This window comes from Aotus nancymaae, unplaced genomic scaffold, assembly GCF_030222135.1.
Source record: "Aotus nancymaae isolate 86718 unplaced genomic scaffold, 86718_ANA_hifiasm-v0.15.2.pri h1tg000059l, whole genome shotgun sequence".
NCBI classification, from domain to species: domain Eukaryota; kingdom Metazoa; phylum Chordata; class Mammalia; order Primates; family Aotidae; genus Aotus; species Aotus nancymaae.
Genome location: NW_026988473.1, coordinates 45,733,092 through 45,753,693, shown reverse-complemented (window position 1 = coordinate 45,753,693; position 20,602 = coordinate 45,733,092). Strand labels below are relative to the sequence as shown.

General features: G+C 39.7%; 1 protein-coding gene across 9 annotated transcripts in view; it reads right to left on the bottom strand.

The window, feature by feature from the left end:
* The window catches only part of RRAS2 (RAS related 2), an 85,339-nt gene that overhangs the window by 16,252 nt on the left and 48,485 nt on the right, over positions 1-20,602 (bottom strand). For 8 of the 9 annotated variants that reach the window (XM_021675163.2, XM_064365148.1, XM_064365149.1 and 5 more), the window contains exons 2-4: positions 1,646-1,733; positions 634-736; positions 343-451 (exon numbers count right to left, since the gene is read on the bottom strand). In XM_021675163.2, the coding sequence (XP_021530838.1) occupies positions 343-451; positions 634-736; positions 1,646-1,733 (300 nt within the window). Of the gene's footprint in view, positions 1-342; positions 452-633; positions 737-1,645; positions 1,734-3,776; positions 3,868-20,602 lie in introns of those variants that run through there. The other variant, XM_012456602.3, reaches the window with a different exon arrangement.

Here is a 20,602-nt window from a genome sequence, read left to right as displayed (position 1 = left end):
TTAGGAGTAACTTTTAAATCAGCCAACTAAGTTAGAGTTTTGGATGTTATCCAAGAAATTATTACATGTGAATGAAGCTAGTTCAAACACCTGCAGGCTTATAAAGTCTTCTAAAATTTTGTGTAAAACTATCTGAAAATTTAATTTCCCCAAATCTACTTCTTTTTATTTTTCACCCGTTGTGACTTCTGTAAATACAGTGTGCCAGACTCAGATATAAACACTTAAGTGGCATGGAGCCCAGTATTTTTTTTACCAGACTTTCAATTATTTCCTTAAATCTATCAGTTCACTTACATTATTATAAACAATTGGTTTCCCAATAGTGAAATCCCTTCTCACCTGTCTTTGATGATCCAGATCTGCTTTATTACCAATTAAAATCATTGGAAACTCATCACGATCCTTTACTCTGAGAATTTGTCTTTGAAACTTATAGATTTCTTCAAAACTTAAAAAAAAATCAAAAACAAATTAATCAATTTCGTCAAGTATCAGAATTCAGCAAGTCTCATGCCCCATTTAATATTTTCTTATTTTTCCTTTTGCTATAAAAAAACACAAAGTCCAAATTCAATAAAGTCTAGTGATCTAGACAAGAACAGTGAATCTACATTCTAATTTGGTACAAACCTGCCTCTATCTGTGACTGAAAAGACCAACAGGAAGCCCTCGCCAGTCCTCATATATTGTTCTCTCATGGCTCCAAACTCTTCTTGTCCTGCTGTATCCAAAACTAAAGAAAAAACAACAAATGTAATTATGCCTGTGCTTTCATTTTATAAACTGCTTCCCCACAAGGGCAAACCTAATTCATGTGGGTCCTCTAGAGAGCCTCATACTTGGTATAATACAGATATGGCATTCCTTTCTTAGTACTTTATTCTCAATACTAAAGATAAATATATTCTAATGGCAGAGTTACAGAGTTTACCTTCATCAATACTGGTTGAGTTTGTGGTTAGAATATATTAGCATACTAGTTAGAAGCTTAAAAATATCAAACACATTTAATCAGATGGAGTCACATAACCTCTAAAATCACTTGAATGTTTTATCCCCTCCAAGGAAAAAACTGAAAAGATACCTGTAAATTCAAGAAAGAAATCTGAGTTATAATCACCACCCCCCAATAACATACTTAGTGCAGGTGCTAATATAATTTTTGATCTCAAGAATCATACATATTAGATAGAAGACAGGGCTTTCATTTGTGGAGAGGTGGAATGTTTAGACACAAAACAGTATTTGTTAAAGACTCTGTGCTATAAATTCTAAGTAAAGTAACAAATATTGAACCTTTTCTATATTCACTTCATCCATTTTAACCTTTGCCAAAAGGTAGGAAGAGTTGAGACCTGACATGTTTTTTCCAGTTGCCCCAATAAATACAACTTCAACAAACTACAATGAGACGAGTTTCCCTAGAACAAGATCAATACAAATACTGTTTAACTTTTCATTTACTGAAGAATATTTAAATTGCCCATTATGAGAACTCATCAATCAAAACTTAGAAATGACATGGGCTAATATTCCAGATCATATAATATTTCAAATGTATTATTTAACCTAGCAAAACATCAGAGCTTGCTTTTTTAAAAAATATGATATGCAAATTATCAAATAAAGGAAATTTACTTACTATCTAGCCGCGCTGCTCTGTCATCGATCACACACTGCTTTGTGTAAGAATCTTCAATGGTTGGATCATAATCTGTTACAAAATAGGACTGCGAGAAAAGAAAAAACCTTATTTTAAAATTCATGGCAAGGCACGGTAACTCACACCTGTAATCCTAGTGCTTTGGGAGGCCGAGGCAGGAAGACCACTTGGGGCCAGGAGGTTGAGACCAGCCTAGGCAGCATAGCAAGACCCTATCTGTAAAAATAATAAATTAAAAAATTAGCTGACATGGTAGTGTGCACCTGTGGTCTCTGCTACTTGGGAGGCTGATGGGGGAGAATTGCTTGGGCCCAGGTGGTTGGGGCTGCAATGAACCACGATTGTGCCACTGTACTCCAGCCTGGGTGACAGAACAAGACCCTGTCTCAGAAATAAGAATAAACAGAAAAATAAAATAAAATTTATGATTACCTGCTTACCAATGTACCAATGTAACTTTGCTTAACAAATTCCACTTATCCAGAACTAGTCAAAACATTTTCACTGTACTAGGGTTTATCCTATATGTCAATTCCCCATCAAATGAAGTCTCTTATGAGAACCTTCAAGAGAAGAAAAGGTACTAGGTATCTCTAAATTTTCATATCTGAAATATGCGAGATTGCAAAAGATCTACTACAACTTTTTTCATAATTATTTCAGGTTAGGAATCTAGATCTCAAACTCCAGAAAAATTAGAAAACACAGTAAGTTATAATCAGATCTATTTGAATTAGCAACCTGATTATAATCATCAGTCCTAAGAAGACAAATAGCTGGAAAGAAACGAAGACAACACAAAGAGGCCTGGAACATTCCGTCTTCACCTTTCTTTTCTCACACTTTGTCTTATTCCCCTTTCAACGGTCTTATATACTATAGTAAGAAAATATCATTTCAGAATTTTTTCATTTGTAGGAACCTCAAACTTATTCTTTCACTGATATCTTTTGTTGTTTTTTATCTTAAATTCTATTTCTCTCTTCTTTGATCAAAGCCTCCCAACAATTGAAGTCATTACCATTTAAAAAAAAAAAAAGGATGGTTAAAGTATCCAAGTAAGAAGGGAAGAATCTCAGCCGACATTTCCGTTTTCTTTAAAAGGGTTTAAAATAATCAGCTACACAGGAGGCTTAGGTGAAAGGATCACCTGAACCTGGAAGGTCAAGGCTGCAGGGAGCCACGATCATACCACTGCATTCTAGCCTCAGTGACAGGATGAGACCCTGTCACCAAAAAAGAAAAAGGTTTAAAAAAGAAAACAAAATAATCTCTGAGAGAGTGCATATCCCTCTTTTTACAAAAGGGCACTAACTAGGACGCCATCATCATCCTCCTTTTGTTCTGAGTATCTCCTTTGACCTACTTTAGAATGACTTCCTCAAAGCCCATTTTCCCACTGGCTCATTACAAAATCTGAAGGAATGATCTGGAAGGAGACAGCTTAATGCTAGGAACCAGCACCAAGGGTGTTTAGCCTTCTTCAGGCAAAAGGGTTCCTGGCTCTATGAACACAGCATTCGTGGTGACCTATGCAAACACCAGAGAGCTACTCAGAAATAAGCACTCTGAACAGGACAGAAAAGAAACTCCTGGTTTGGGGATGGGATATACTAATCTGCCTGATACCATGACTTTATGTATTTTTTTTGAAAGACACTTCCACATTTTATTTAAATCTTAAGAATAACTTTAAGGCCAGACATGGTGGCCCATGCCGGTAATCCTAACACTTCGTGAAAATCACCTGAGCCCAGGAGTTCCAGACCAGCCTGGGCAACAAGGCGAGACCACATTTCTACAAAAAATTTAAAACTTAGCCAGAAGTGGTGGGGTACACCTATAGTCCTAGTTGCTTGAGGCTGAGACAGAAGAATTGCTTGAACCCAGAAGTTCGAGGTTACAGAGAGCTATGATCATGCCACATTGCACTCCAGGTTGGGGGACAGAATAAACACCCTGTCTCTCTCAAAAAAAAAATTTGTTTTTAATTAAAATTAAAATTTTAAAGAATAATCACAGAATTCCATATCTATAATCCTTTTTCTTTTTTAAATGTTTCACTTAAATGCATGATTTATTGAACAAAGTCTGTAAAAGAAATGTTTACCAACAGAAGTAACTTTTAGTAGGAAGCCATCTCCTCCTCCACTGCTCTATCACCATTTAAAAATAAACAGGTATCAATTCACTTTACTTGCCTAAAAAAAAAAAAAAGCAGGCATCAAAACAATCCTGAACTTACTTTTTGGCACCCATACCGCTTCAAAAAGTAAATAAATTGTACTGGCAACAACATTCTCTGTACCCACTACTCTAAACAACAGGAATCAGCAGTCTTTCACAAGCAAATTGGAGAAAGCATTCTCTCTATATTTTTTAAGATTCATTTCTTGAAACATGTTTCTCCACATGCCATGCTTGTGTCCTGTAAAACCCGAATTTCACTGACTACTCCCAGCTAATGCCTCAAAGTACTACACTGTCCCTACTGGTTTTAGCTAAAAATATAATAAACAAATGTTAAATACATTTTTTACAAATGTCCAAGCCATGCACAACAGTAAGAATTCTTTAAATGTGCAGGTTCTTTGCATTGTGAGAATAAATTAAGATATTAACAAGTACAAAAGATTGTTGGTTTGACTGTTGGCATAAGATTGTTGCAACTTTAACTGTTTTACCTCTACTAGTTATGGATATTTCTTTGGATGTCTTAACTCTTGAAACACAATCTTAATATTACAAGAATTTTGCCATATTGCTACATGCATTTATTCCACTCATTAATATTTAAGACAAATTAATTGTTGGGATTTTAGATATTTAGGTTCATGCCTAATCTTTGCTGTGTCCTATCTTCATACTTTGTTTACAGAGACCATCATCTACTGGCTACATGTATGTTATAAAGAGCCATCCACATTGAAAGATTTTTCTTCCTACAAAACATCACTCTGGGGCCTATCACAGAAGCAAAAATCTCTTTCCCTCTCAAAATTCTAATAAGCCACAGGTCAGAATATCCCTAAGAAGACCATTCACTGTATGCAGGTAACAAATACAAGCATCACCTCCCACCAAAAAGACATTTTTGTTACATAAACTTGGGCACCAGATATTTGAGGCAACAAATCACCAATAAGTAATCAATCCTAGTGATGAACAGTCCTGGGTTTAATTCTAACTCTGCTACTCTCTGGCTGTGGGACCTGAGGCAAATCACTTTACTTGTCTAATCTTCAGCATCTGTAAAACAGTGATAGGAGCAAAATCCTGTGAAACAGATAAAATCAAGTATGCTATTGATTAATAAATGTCAACCACAATCATAACTATTATTTTTGTCATGCAGTTAAATGGTCCGAATTGGTGTTTTTTATTCAAGTATAAAGAACTGCTAAGCTCAGGAGTAGCTGTAATAATTCCAGTCGTAGTTACACTTCAGACCAACCACATGACCTCTGGGACTTGGTATGCAAATGCTGTGAATCAAGATGAAAGCTCCCCATCTGGAGTTCTGGAAATATTCTCTGGAACTGAGCAGCAACTACACAGGTAATTTACATAAGTAAAAAACCATCAAGCTGTACATTTAAGATATATACATTTTTTGTACATATATGAATTATACCTCTATAAGATAGGTAAATTAAATGGCTCCCTGCTGCTTATAAGATTCCACAGTTTCTTTACGAAGTATGCAAAGCTCTCCAGTTGGATGTGTTGTTCACCATTCAAAGCCTCATTTCCCACTACTTGAAACCCTTCGGCCAGTTGTCCTGCTCTCTTGATTTCACTCATTCATTTGTTTAATGATCATGTATGGAGCACCTACTAAGTACTCCATACTTTCAGAGCCCAGGGCCTTTTATACAACAATCAGTAGTTGAGCTATTACTTGGGGCAAGAGGGATTGGGGCTTTTTAAATCTATAGCCAAGCCAAAGAACAGAAACAGCATGAAATGCCAATACATGCTTGTTCAGAAGGCAAGAGAAGTTAAGGCAGTTAATACTACAGTTATGTATAGGAACTATGTTGTACATTTACTTATAAACACAAGGCTTCAGCAATTTGCCAGAAAAGAAAACAGTCTCTCTCCTGAAGTTATAAAAAGTTACCAACCACAGCCTAGAAAGGATGTTCTGTAGCAGAAAGCAAGGGGAAAAAAAAAAAAGCACAGTATTGCATTGAGCTAGACAGTAGAGGTTCAGGCAGGGGTAGAGAAGGAGGGTGGACCCAAGGGTTGAAAAGAGTACACTGAGGGGAAAGGGTGAAGGATGGAGAGAGCATGTGTTTCCTAATGGACATGAAAGAATGTGTGCAGAAGGATCCTAGACAGAAGACAGGGAATACCCCCATTCAAAGGGCAGCATGCCTTCCCTATAGTATGGAAGGGCAAATGAACTTCAGTTTCTTTAAAGTTGTTAGGAGATATGGAGAAACATTTAGGATTAGGGAAGCTATCCCATTCAGACAGAGATAAAAATCTGGTCTGGCAAGCCTGGGCAATAAAGCAAGACCCTCATCTCTACAAAAAATAAATTAGCCAGGCTTGGTGACACGCACCTATAGTCCCAGCTACTCAGGAGGCTGAGGTGGGAGACTGAGGTAGGGGGATTCCTTGAGCCCAGAAGGTTGAGGCTGCAGTGAGCCAGGATGGCACCACTACACTGCAGCCTGAGCAACAAAGCAAGACCCCGTCTCAACCCAAAAAAGAGAAAAAACTGGTCTGGGTAAGTTTGTTAGAAGCCCTTAATAATGCAAAAGTAGAATATTATGCTGGGATAAGCAGGATAATCCTGCTTACATGCCACCAGATTGTATAACAGGAGGTCGGGCTGGCCTCCTAAGGAGAACTGCCAACTCAGTATCTCCTCAGTCAAAGAAGCTATGTTAAGGACGAAAAGAAAGAAGAAGAGAAAAAGGGATGAGTTACCCTTCCACACTGCATTCAGTGGTAAAGAGTGACAACTCACTTTCTCCTAACACCAAGCTATTGGTGAAAGTGTAGTTCCCAAACACTGCCACAGAGTGGTGCCTGGTCTACACACTGGGACTGGTAATTTACTGGAGATTCTGGGAAACTCAGTGAATCCAGCACAACGGTTAAGTCTACCACCCTTGCATAGAAAAAGGATACGCTAAATCTAAGGTACCACTGGGGAGTTGTAAACAAATGCAGGGCATTTCTGAGCACAGCATCATTCTCAGGAAAGTTGTAGGAGTTCTCTAAAACCATAGGGTGTAGAAGGGGGAAGGGAAAACGAGAGGAGAGGAAGGAAACAGATGAAACAAGTGTAGGAAAACCTCAAAAACTCCTGAATCTGCGCAATGTATGACTGTAGGGTCTCTGAACTTTTGTATATATTTGACAATTTCCATATTAAAATTATTTTTTTAATCTGGTGTTAGCACATAAGAGACAGGGATCCTTTTTTAACCCTGAGCTTTCACCTCACTGTACCCAAGACTACATCATGTAGAAGCCTGATTTTTTTTCTTGCTCAAAATATTTTCCAGTTTTTTCTCTCCTCTCCCTCCCTCCTTTTCTCTCAACAACACATATATCTCATCTACCTTGTCTTTTGTTTTTTACATTTATTGTCCATTTCCTCCCTGACCCAACTAGAAAGAAACTCCATGAGGGCAGGGACTTTGTCAGAGAGGTAAAGTGACCTATTTAATGCTTAAACATCAAATCACTGGTGGGTCCAGTACTGAAACCGACATTTCTGGGCTTCCTGACCAAGGCTTCTTATACTTTGCAAATCTGCCTCTCTAAATATAAAACACACTCACATTCATCCTCCCTTCCTCCTTCCACGGATCCCATCGAAAGTGAGATAGCTGTAGGCCGGGTGTGGTGGCTCACGCCTGTAATCCCAGCACATTGGGAGGCCAAGGGGGGGTGGATCACCTGAGGTCAGGAGTTCAAGACCAGCCTGGCCAACATGGTGATACCCCATCTCTACTAAAAATATAAAAATTAGTCCAGCATGGCGGCAGACGCCTGTAATTCCAACTACTCAGGAGGCTGAGGCATGAGACTCACACCTGTAATCCCAGCATTTTGGGAGGCTGAGGCGAGCAGATCACCTGAGGTCAGAAATTCGAGACCAGTCTGACCAACATGGTGAAACCCTGCCTCTACTAAAAATACAAAAATTAGCCAGGCATGATGGTGCATGCCTGTAATCCCAGCTACTCAGGAGACTGAGGCAGGAGAATCACTTGAACCCAGGAGGTGGAGGCTGCAGTGAGCCGAGATCACACCACTGCATTCCAGCCTGGGCGACAGAGCAAGATTTCGTCTCAAAAATAAGTAAGTAAATAAAAGTTTAAAAAAGGAGAAAGTGAGATATCCTCCATCATAATTACAGCCATCACTGCTGATGGGGCATTTGCCATGTGACAGACAGATTATAACATGTCATTTTATTACTTCATAACTATATTTTCTCCTTTAATTTCTCTTTTTTGATAGAATTCCCGTCTATAGACTTTTTGAAAATAAGTCACAAAATCACTTTACTTGCTGAAGGTCACCCAGCTAATAAATAAGAGCACTACAACTTAAATCCAGGTCTGTTCCTAATGTTTTGATGCTCCTGATCCTAATGTTCATGCTCTATAATTCCTGCTATTTAATAAAATTCAGTGGTGGCTCACACCTGTAATCCCAGCACTTTGGGAGGCCAAGGCAGGTGGATTCATGAGCTCAGGAATTCGAGACCAGCCTGGGCAACATGGCGAAACCTCGTTTCTACTAAAAATACAAAAATTAGCCAGGTGTGGTGGTATGCACCTGTAATTCCAGCTACTCAGGAGGCTGAGGCACGAGAATCGCTTGAACCTGGGAGGCAGAGGTTGTGGTGAGCCGAGATCATACCACTGCACTCCAGCCTGGGTGACAGAGTGAGACTCTGTCTCAAAAAAAAATTCATAAAATTTCAAATTTCTCATTCCTTATTGGCCTATAGAACAAGGAGAAAACATACCACCAAAAAAAAAAAAAAAAAAGACTAACAAATTTACTTTCTTTTCTTCTCCTTCTTGATCTCCTGCTCAGCTCACCCCTTACCCCCATACTACACACACAGGTAACAGGTTATAAAACATTCTAGGGGCAAAATTCTGTGATTCTCTGCTCCCCTCCAGTTTAAGCATTTCCCTATTATTACTTGTATCCATAAAACACATACATTTTTTAAATTATGATAAACCAAAAAGGAGATTTCATAACTAGCTTCCTATTAATAGTTGCATTTACGTCTTTACTGGAGGCAATACGATGAAAAGAAAAAACACAAGGGCTCTGGTGTCAGAGAGCCTGAGAGCCAAATCCAGAAGATACCCTACTTGCTTGCTAGTTGTTTGAGTCCTTGGGTGAATTGATTAACACATCTCTAACCCCATTTCCTCAACAGAAAAGGGCAAGAATGGCTAGTTTAGGGAAGGCATATTCCAATGCCCACTTCAGATATGGGAGTGAAGAAGGATAAGGGAAAAGGAAAACTTCCCAAGGAGCAGATGCAAGGAACTGCTCCCACTCGCAGGGGTTAGAGGGAAGCTCACAAAGTTGTCCCTCGGGATCTAAGGGCCACAGGTCCCCAGTGACTGCTATGTAGCCTCCATTCTCCTCTTCCAAGACAGAAGCATTGGCTGAAGTTATCCTGTCCCTGTACCACCACTGTATCTCTGGTGTGTGTGGCTGCCTCCCTAGGCATAAATTATAAAAAGTTATAAATTATAAAATTTATTTAAAAAGTTAAAAGTTATAAATTTTATATAAAAGTTATAAAATTTATATAAAAAGTTAAAAGTTATAAAAAGTTATAAATACTCTATGTGGAGTACAAAGCACAACAGATGACACACAGTAGGCCCTTAATAAATTATAGCTGATAAAGCACAAATCACATCTTGTTTTCTTTGCAATGCCTTCAACATTGCAACCAGAAAATTATCTCAATACTCTCTTACCCTTAAGGTTACAACAGTTTGGATTGTCTCAACTTGAAAATAAATACATAAAAATACATGTTTATTTTATTGATACATTGAGTTAAACTCGATGGGTATAAGCATAAAACTTTGAAGCCCCTCTGTAGGAAAAGTTTTTCTTTGTTCCTGAATCAAATCTAAGGCAAGTATCATAATTTTTAAAAAATCATTCTTTGACTATAAATATAGCTCAGGCCACATGAAACAGTTCATGCCTGTAATCCCAGCACTTTGGGAGGCAGAGGCAGGAGGACTGCTCAAGCCCAGGAGTCTGAGACCAGCCTCGGCAACACAGAGAAAACCCATCTCCACAAACAGGAAAAAAACAAAGTTTAAATATCCTTCAGACCACGAACACTACAATTTCAACAACTTCTTATTTGCACTAATCAAAACTCATCTAAATTAAAGCTTCTCACCTTCCCTGATGGAGCGCTGAGAAGTCTAGCTGGGCTTGGGGATGTGGGGGGAGGGGGGTCCTGTCATCATCTCTCTCTCCCCACTCTATCTCTTCTACCCCTAACAAGGCTGTCTCTGGCTCCTTCTGGATGGGAACTGAAGGAGTGGGAAAAGCTATGGGGGTGTCAAAAGGCCATACCAATTAAGTATGATGTTCATACCAACTTTCTCATGAGGGCCCTCCACATACAATTCCCAGGACTTGAGTGAGACCTGGCCATTTACAACTCCAATCCTCAATCTCAGTGCTTCCATGGGTACCTCCTTCCTGGTTCACATCACCCTCTAGGTGGCCAAGCACAGTGTCCCTTTCTAGAGGGCTTTAAGCTGGTTTCACCCAGCAGCTCACGGAAACACTAATGTCTTTCCAAGTACAGAGTGCTAACATACAGCCCTCTCTGTGCTCTGCTGCTGCAGGGCTACTAATCCCTAGGTTTGTATACTAAATCTTTCATTTCCCAAACTCCAGGGGATACACATTCAATTCTCAGAATGACTCCATTCGAGCCTCCCTCATCATTTGGCTTAAATGAAAGGGGCTTAAGGAGAAGCATCCTTCTCCTCTCCTCCACTATGTGTGGAAGCAGGAAAGGACACTCAACTTACAACACTAATAGCTCTTGACAAAAACACTGTCTTAGAACTCTTAACTCTCAATACTTTATGACCTAGAGGTAGGTATGAGCTAAGTGTGCAAAACCAGTTTAAGCCTACCTACTGTGCAAGTTCTTGGAATACAAGGGTAACTTGGCACCTACTGTTTTATTCTGTCTTTTGGGTTTCAACAAAAGCTAAAATGAATTAGAGTTCCAGTTAATATTATGTTAAATGTATGTATCAGGACATATAAAACTAGATTTACATGTTTAAGGTTTTTAGAACTTTCCTGAAGCTAAGTAATATACTTGCAAATAGATCTCAAAGTATCAGCTACTGAAAAACGCAGTAATTGTGACGACCGTAGTGGAGAGAGAAGAATTAGTTTCCTCAAGCAGAATAAGGACCTCATCAGCCATTGGTAGCCTCCACTTACTAAAACAAGAGCAGAGCAAATTCCTCTGGTAACAGTAGAGAAGACTGCAGCAACTTCAGGCAGCTGTGAGCCAGAGCTGGGCTCCTCCTTGTGTCACTTTTTAGCAGCAGCTGTCACGTCACAGAGAACCTTTGTTCCCTGCAACATCCTCCTTTATTTTTTTGTCCAATGTTTCCAATATGCTTGACATCCCTTCACTGAAATGCACATTTTTTTCTGACTAAAATTAGTATTTCATTTAATCTAACATGTACAATTATAGATGTCTATAATTTAATCCCCAGAACTCTAATGCAGAATAATAAAAGCTACACTAAATCCAGTAATCCTTTTAGTTTCTTTTTAACAAAATGTAGTGAGGTCTTCAGTGTTGCCAATCGTCTCAGACTATCTAAAACAACCGTATGCCTTCCATTTGCCTTCTATGCAGTTTCAGCTAATATATATGTATTACCTCATGTATAGTATTTAGTTGCAAATGAATGCGCCTGGCATGTGCCAGCAGAAAGTACAGTACAAAGTCAACTTACAAACTGGTTCTATCACAAAAGTTTGTTTCTAAGTTACTTGATGTTCATTCCAACCTGGACTACAAAGTAAGATCCTGTCCCTTAAAAATAAAAATAATAATAATTTTTTTTTTTTTTTTTTTTACAACCAACATCCTACGGATGTAAAATAGTCCTCGCTGCAGTTTTAATGTGCATTTCCCTAGCGGGATGTTGAGTACCTTTTCGTGTGCTTACTGGCTATCTGTATATCTTCTTTTTAGAAATGGCTATTCAAATCGTTGCCCTTATTAAATTTTATCTTATCATTGGATGTAAAAGAGTACTTTATATATTCTGGATACAAATCCCTTATCAGAAATATGATTTACAAATTTTTTGAAAATGGTTTTCATTCATTCCTTCATTTATAGAGATGGGATCTCAGTGTTGTCCAGGCTGGTCTCAAAATCCTAAGCTTAAGGGATCCTGCCATCTCAGCCTCCTGAGTAGCTGGGACTACAGGCATGCATCATGCGCCCAGATGATTTGCAAATATTTTCTCTCATAGCTCCCTTCTTATAAAGCCTTCCTGCTGTAAATGAGTACACAGTTTCTAAATCTCAACCGTGGGCCAAAGTCTTATTACCCACCAACAATTCTCCAAAATTCCAATTTCATATACCCAGGATTTTTGGTAATATCTGCTCCTGTGTTCTACTGTGCTGACTGCTGATCTACAATGAAAATTCCTTAACTGTACCCATCCCTCTAAAAACCCATTCACCCCACTCCCTAGCCTGAGCTTTTCCTGTCACACTGAATTTCAGCCTAGACCATGCCCTAGCACAGTTCACTTGTCCCAGTATGTGAATTTACCCTTTTTCATCAAACCTAAGATGCCACTGATTGTAAGACCGTCATTATTTTATGTGCCAGGATAAAAAATGGCCAGGTGCAGGGGCTCACACCTACAATCCTAGCGCTTTGGGAGTCCAAGGCAGGTGAATCACTTGAGCTCAGGAGTTCAAGACCAGCCTGGGAAACATGGTGAAACCCAGTCTCTACCAAAAATACAAAAATTAGCCAAGCATAGTGGCACATGCCTGTGGTCCCAGCTATGTGGGAGGTTGAAGTGGAAGGATCACCAAAGCTTGGGAAGTCAAGGCTGCAGTGAGCCGTGACTGTGCCACTGTACTCCAGCCTGGGTGAACAGAGGAGATCCTGTCCCCCAATCCCCTCTATAAAAAAATAAAAAATAAAAAAAAAACAGAAGAAAAAGAGGGGAAAAAATGTTACCAATACATCTATGACATGCCTTTGATTATGAGGCATCTCAATTTCAGATATACTAAAATGTATGGGGGAAAATGTGATGAAATACAATAGTTCTAGACAACCATATTGTTAAGGCTAGTAGTTGTTGTTGTTGTTGTTGTTGTTGCTTTTGTTGAGACAGAGTCCCTTGCTTTGTTGCCCAGACTGGAGTACAGTGGCGCAATCTCAGCTCACTGCAGCCTTCGTCTCCCCGGTTCAAGCAATTCTCTTGCCTCAGCCTCTCGAGTAGCTGAGATGACAGGCGCCCACCATTTTACAGATGAGACTATTGAGGCTCAGCAGTAAATAACCTGCCAAAGGTCACAAAGTGGAACTGGGATTCAAATCAGGTCTAACTCCAATGCAGTACTTCCATTACACTTTCTTTAACCTGCCATACTAACATAGCATACAGCCTGCACCAGTTTAAAAAAAAAAATCCTGGGCCAGGCGCAGTGGCTTATGCCTATAATCCCAGCACTTTGGGAGGCCGAGTCAGACGGATCACAAAGTCGGGAGATCGAGACCATCCTGGGTAACACGATGAAATCCTGTCTCTACTAAACATACAAAAAATTAGCTGGGTGTGAAACCCCGTCTTTACTAAAAATACAAAAAATTAGCTGGGTGTGGTGGCACACGCCTGTAGCCCCAGCTACTCAGCAGGCTGAGGCAGGAGAATCGCTTGAACCCAGGAAGCAAAGGTTGCAGTGAGCAGAGATCGCACCACTGCACTCCAGCTTGGGCGACAAGAGCAAGATTACGTCTCAAAATAAATAAATAAATAAATCCTAGTACCCTCAAAATAAGTGATTTGTTATTTTTTAAATTATAAACTGCTACTGCCAAATAGAAAAGTAAAGTCATTTCATTAAAATGGAAATGCCCCATTTGTAAGTTAAGAATAAAGGTGTAAGTAGGTATTTTTTTTTAAATACACAAAGACACTCTTTGATCCAGCAATTTCAATTCTAGAAATTTATCCTGCCGATAGGTCTGCACATGTAAGAAATAACATGTACAAGGTTGTTCACAGTGAACTGTCTTTAATTTAACAGACTGGTAACACAATGTCCTTCAGCAAGGACAGTGTCATTCAGCAAATGGCTGGTTAAATTATAAAATGTTCATTCAATATGAATATAACCACTAAAAAAAGGAATGACTTCATGTATTAATATGGAGTAATCTGCAAGATATGTTGTTAAATAAATACCCACAGTTTATGTATTTGTTTTATGTGCACAAAATATCTCTGGAAAGATACACAAGAAACTGATTAACTTTATCTGTGGAAAGCTGAACTGGGTTGCTGGGAGATATGGATGAAAGGAAAAATAATTCTTATAGCTTCCAAATTTGAAATATGTGAATAAAAGAAGGAACAAAAGAGTTTTGAAAGACCTAGTCAGATTAAACATAAACTCTTTAGTAATAAAAGCTAGATTCTAGTCCAGCTATACAAACAACTAGCTGAGTGCTCCTAGATGAGAAAACCTCTTCCCTGGCTCTCAGCTATAAATGAGGAGTTTGCTCTTCATGACCTCTTTTAGACTCTTTCCAGCTATATAATTTTATTATGACATGTTTATGCCAAATATAATTTATAAGTGCTATCAAGAACTTCCTTGTTTTAAATTTGTGGAATACAGAAAAATGTCAGATTTTTAAATGAGGAAGATCTGCTTGAAGCCCTACCTCTGCTACTTTATAGCTGAAGGATTTGCAGCAAGTCACTCATCACTGACAACAAATTTAATTACTTGCAAAGCTGAGATGAGAGCTACTTTCAAAAGTTTGTTACAAGGAGTAAAACGTGAAAAATTTCCGTACTTTACAGCTCCACATGAAATGTGAACTACTGCACACAGACTCCCCCTTTAGGTGCTATGAAGTAAAGAGCATGTATTTTGGAGGCAGGTAGACGCACATATCCCGCTTAATTGCTATATGATCTTGCGAAGGTTATTTAATCTCTTAAGCCTCAATTTCCTCACCTAAAAGATGAACGTAATGATTCTTACTTGAAAGGGCTATCGTGAAGATTAAATGATATTGTTAAGTACTCGGTATACGGCTTAACTAAAAATGGGCATTTAAAAATTGGCTCTTTTCCTTTCCAAACTTAGAAATGAAAGGCTGCCCATAAACAGGTAGGTAACCAACTCACTTCTAGTTCTACCTTCCCAGAGTCTGGACTGTTACTTCCATTTTTACTTCCTTTCCCCTCTATCTACTGTTACCTACCAATATCCTAAACCCCAATTTCATTTCTCACCTCTTCTAGAGCAGAGAATAATCTGTAGAAGCAAAACTAGAATTAAAGAGGGTGATTTCCATAGCCCATGTTCTACTATAAACTGCTAAAACTGCCATAAGAATCTTCCCTAGGTTCACTCACACCAGCCCATTTAATCTACAAATACTAACTGAGCAGCTACAATGTGCCACACATTGTGTTGGGAGCTGAGGATTAAATCCCAGGCTCTCACAGGGCTGGCAGTTTCTTGAAGTACTGACCACCAACAAGTAAGAAAACATAATACATCAGAGGTGATATGAACTCTGAAGAAAAATGAAGGGGGCTGGCAACAGCAGGAGTTGGAGGGGAGGATGTGATACTGCATAAGATAGCCAGAGAAGGCTCCACGCACAATGTGACACCGGAAAAGGGAATCCTGGATCAACTGAGGGAGTAAGCCATGCTGTGATCTAGAATATCATTCTAGGCAGAGGGAACACTAAGTTAAAGGCAATGCGGCGAGAGTACTATTAACATGTCTGAGGAACAGCAAAACAGCCAGTGTAGCTACACAACAAACCAAAGAGAGAGCGGTTAATGACTTCAGAAAATTAACAGGGAAGCAGGCAGAGGCTTACAGGTCACAGTGAGGACCTTAGATTTTATTCCAGTGAAATGAAAACACTAGAGGGTTTGAGGCAAATGAGTAAAATGTTTTGACTTTCATATGAAAAGTAATACCGGCTGCAGTCAGAGACTGGACTATAGCTCAACGGTGAAATCAAAGAGACTACTTAAGAAGCTATTGCGGTAAATCATGAAAAGAAAATGGCAGCTTGAACGAGGGTGACTGAAATAGAGGTGTAAAGTGGCCAGATCTGTGTTTACCTCCAAAGGAGAGCTAATACGATTTGCAGATAAACTGGATATAGACATAGAGTCTGTCAGAAAGAACTCAAAGATGATGCCAAGTTTTTCTGTAAGAATGGTGGTACCATTTACTGGGCTGGAACAGGTTGGTGGGGTACAGAATGGAGGCAAGAATACAGCGTGGTTTTGTGCATGTTCTGTTAAGACACTCATTAGACACCTACTACAGAAATGAGTCTGGGATTCACTGAAAAGGTAGGGCTGAAGGCAAATTTGGAAGTCAACAGGAGATAGATGGCATTATCACAAGACTAATCAGATAGAGAAAACAACAGGGACTGGGACCTGGGGTACTCTACTGTTGGGAGGTTAGGAAAATGAGAAAGATCTAAGCGGGAAACTGAGAAGGAACAGCTACAAGTAGGAAGAGAACCAAGAAAATGGTAACCAGGAGGCCAAGAGAAGAAATAATTGAAGGAGGAAGAAAAGATAAGGGTTGCTGATAGGTCAAGTAATCATATTAACAACAGTGACAGCAAACACTTATATGGCATTTACTACATACCAGGCACTGTTCTCTCTCTACAGACAAGGAAAAAAAGAGCTGAAAGATTATGTAGGGTGACCACATAAGCTATTGATAAACTGGGGCTGAAAGAGGATGCTAACAATAAATACATCAGGACAACAGGCATAAACCAGGACTTTCCTAGGCAGACATACAGCCACCACAAGGTTATGCACCTCTCTTAGGCATGGGAGGAATTCTTCCTTGTTTCTTATTCAGTGTTCTAATCATAGCCTATCCTGTGGCTACTGCTTTCCTTCCCAGCCTTGCTATGCAATGGATAGACAGGTTCTGATACTTCCTTTCAAGGGATTACCCAAGAACCATCCCACAGAGGAAATCAAAACAGTATGTGCATACACATTCCTTCTGATACTTTTTTTCAAACCTCTGTAGCAAAGAATTTTCACTGATTCAAGGGGGAGCAAATTTAAAAGCATTTTAGGCCAGAAACAGTGGCTCATGCCTGTAATTCCAACATTTTGTGAAATCAAGGTGAGAGGACCGCTTGAAGCTAGGCGTTAAAGACCAGCCTGGGCAACATAGCAAGACCTACAAAAAATAACTTAAAAATTAACCCGGTGTGGTGGGGTACACCTATAGTCCCAGCTATTCTAGAGGCTGGGGCTAGAGGACCGCTTGAGCCCAGGAGTTTCAGGCTACAGTGAGCTATGATCAGACCACTGCACTCCAGCTTGGGCAACAGAGCAAGAATCTGTCTCTAAAAAATAAAAATAAAAAATTATTTTATTTTATTTCATTTTGACAGAGTCTCACACTGTTGCGCAGGTTGGAGTACAGTGGCGCAATCTCAGCTCACTGCAACCACTGCCTCTTGGGTTCAAGTGATTCTCCTGTCTCAGCCTCCCAAGTAGCTGGGATTAGAGGCATGTGCCAACACACCAGGCTAATTTTTGTATTTTCAGTAGAGACAGGGTTTCACCATGTTGGCTACGCTGGTTGTGAACTCCTGACCTCGGGTGATCTGCCCACCTCAGCCTCCCAAAGTGCTGGAATTACAGGCCTGAGCTACTGTACCTGGCAAAATAAAAGTACTTTAAATGTACTTAGGAAAATACAGGTCAGTTATACTGGAAAACTATTTCAAGAATGTATTTTAAAATGTGCTTAACTGGACACAAACAGATGGAAAAACATTCCAGGCTCATGGTTAGGAAGAATCAATATTGTGAAAATGGCCATACTGCCCAAAGTAATTTATAGATTCAATGCTATCCCCATCAGACTACCTATGACCTTCTTCACAGAACTGGGAAAAACCACCTTAAACTTCATATGGAAGCAAAAGAGAGCCCACATAGCCAAGTCGATTCTAAGCAAAATGAACAAAGCTGGAGGTGTCATGCTACCTGACTTCAAACTATACTACAAAGCTACAGTAATCAAAACAGCATGGTACTGATAGCAAAACAGAGATATAGACCAATGGAACAGAATAGAGGCCTCAGAGGCAATGCCACATATCTACAACCATCTGATCTTTGACAAACCTGACAAAAACAAGGAATGCAGAAAGGATTTCCTGTTTAACAAATGGTGTTGGGAAAACTGGATAGCCATGTGCAGAAAACAGAAACTGGACCCCTTCCTGACACCTTACACTAAAATTAACTCCAGATAGATTAAAGACTTAAACATAAGACCTAACACCATAAAAACCCTAGAAGAAAACCTAGGCAAAACCATTCAGGACATAGGCATAGGCAAGGACTTCATGACTAAAACACCAAAAGCAACGGCAACAAAAGTCAAAATAGACAAATGGGATCTAATTAAACTCCAGAGTTTCTGCACAGCAAGAGAAACAATCGTTGAGAGTGAACCAGCAATCAACAGAATGGGAAAAAAATTTTGCAATCTACCCATCTGACAAAGAGCTAATATCCAGAATCTACAAAGAACTAAAACAGATTCACAAGAAAAAGCAAACCCATTCAAAAGTAGAAGAAGGATATGAACAGACGCTTTTCAAAAGACATAAATGAGGCCAACAAACATGAAAAAATGCTCATCATCACTGGTCATTAGAGAAATGCAAATCGAAACCACATTGAGGTACCATCCCACGCCAGTTAGAATGGCGATCATTAAAAAATCTGGAGACCACAGATGCTGGAGAGGATGTGGAGAAATAGGAACACTTTTACGCTGCTGGTGGGAGTGTAAACTAGCTCAACCATTGTGGAAGACAGTGTGGCGATTCCTCAAAGACCTAGAAACAGAAATCCATTTGACCCAGCAATCCCATTACTGGGTATATATCCAAAGGATTATAAATCATTCTATTATAAAGACACATGCACACATATGTTCACTGTGGCACTGTTTACAACAGCAAAGACTTGGAACCAACCCAAATGCCCATCAATGATAGACTGGACAGGGAAAATGTGGCACATATACACCATGGAATACTATGCAGCCATAAAAAACAATGAGTTCGTGTCCTCTGTAGGGACATGGATGAACCTGGAAACCACCATTCTCAGCAAACAGACGTAATAACAGAAAATCAAACACCACGTTCTCACTCATAGGCGGGTGTTGAACAATGAGAACACATGGACACAGGGAGGGGAGCATCACACACTGGGGTCTGTTGAGGGGGACTAAGGGAGGGAGAGCAGGGAGTAGGGGGTTGGGGAAGGATAACATGGGAAGAAATGCCAGATACAGGTGATGCGGATGGAGGCAGCAAACCACACTGCCATGTATGTACCTATGTAACAATCCTACATGTTCTGCACATGCACCCCAGAACCTAAAGTGCAATAAGATATACATATATAAAAAAATAAAAATAAAGTAAAATGTGCTTAACTGTTTCACAAGAACATAGCCAGTAATGAAGGAAATTAACACTGCAAACTACCAAAGACATATAAACATACACAAACAAGATGTGTCATGGTAGCTTTGTTAGTGTGAAAAACTCTTTTTTTTCCTTGAGATAGTCTCTCTCTGTCACCCCAGGCTGGAGTATAGTGGCTCAGTCTTGGCTTACTGCAACCTCCACCTCCCAGGTTCAAGCAATTCTCCTGCCTCAGCCTCCCAGGTAGCTTACAGGCACCCACCACCGCGCCCAGCTAATTTTTGTATTTTTAGTAGAGACAGGGTTTTGCCATGTTGGCCAGGCTGGTCTCAAACTCCTGACCTCATGTGATCCACCCACCTTGGCCTCCCGTGCTGGGATCACAGGTGTGAGCCATCATACCTGGCCTGAAAAACTCTTAATAGCCTAAATGTCCCTAAGAGGAGAACACAGGACTAGTTAAATGAATTATGGCATTATCTATCACAGAATAGCAAACAGCCATTGAAAAGAATGAGACATATCTTGAAATGCCACATAGATTTCAAGAGCATCTATTATATACTGAGTTTATTCATTTGACAAATACTCATTGTGTACTTACTACCTACAAGCTAGGAATGGTTCTGAATCAGAATAAAACCAGCATGGTTCAACCACTTGTTTTGTTTGTTTGGTTTGGTTTGGGTTTTGTTACTTTTAGAGACAGAATCTTGCCCTGGTGCCCAGGCTGGAGTCCAGTGACCTGATCATGGCTTACTGCTGGCTCGAACTCCTAGGCGCAAATGGTCCTCTCACCTCAGCCTCCTGAGTAGCTGGGACTATAGGTACATGACACCAAGCCTGGCTAATTTTTTCATTTTTTGTAGAGATGGGGGTCTCACTATGTTCCCCAGGCTGGTCATCATCTCCTGGTCTCAAGCGACCCCTAACCACCTAGGACTCCCCAAGCATTGGGATCATAGGTGTGAGCCACTGCACCCAGCCAGTTCTAGCACTTGTGGAGCTATGTTTTAGTGGAGACATATGCGTCTATAGCACAGTTAAATTCAAGAAACAATATTACACCTGTATCACTGTTGTTTTACTTTCCTAATACAAAGAACTAAATTCCTCA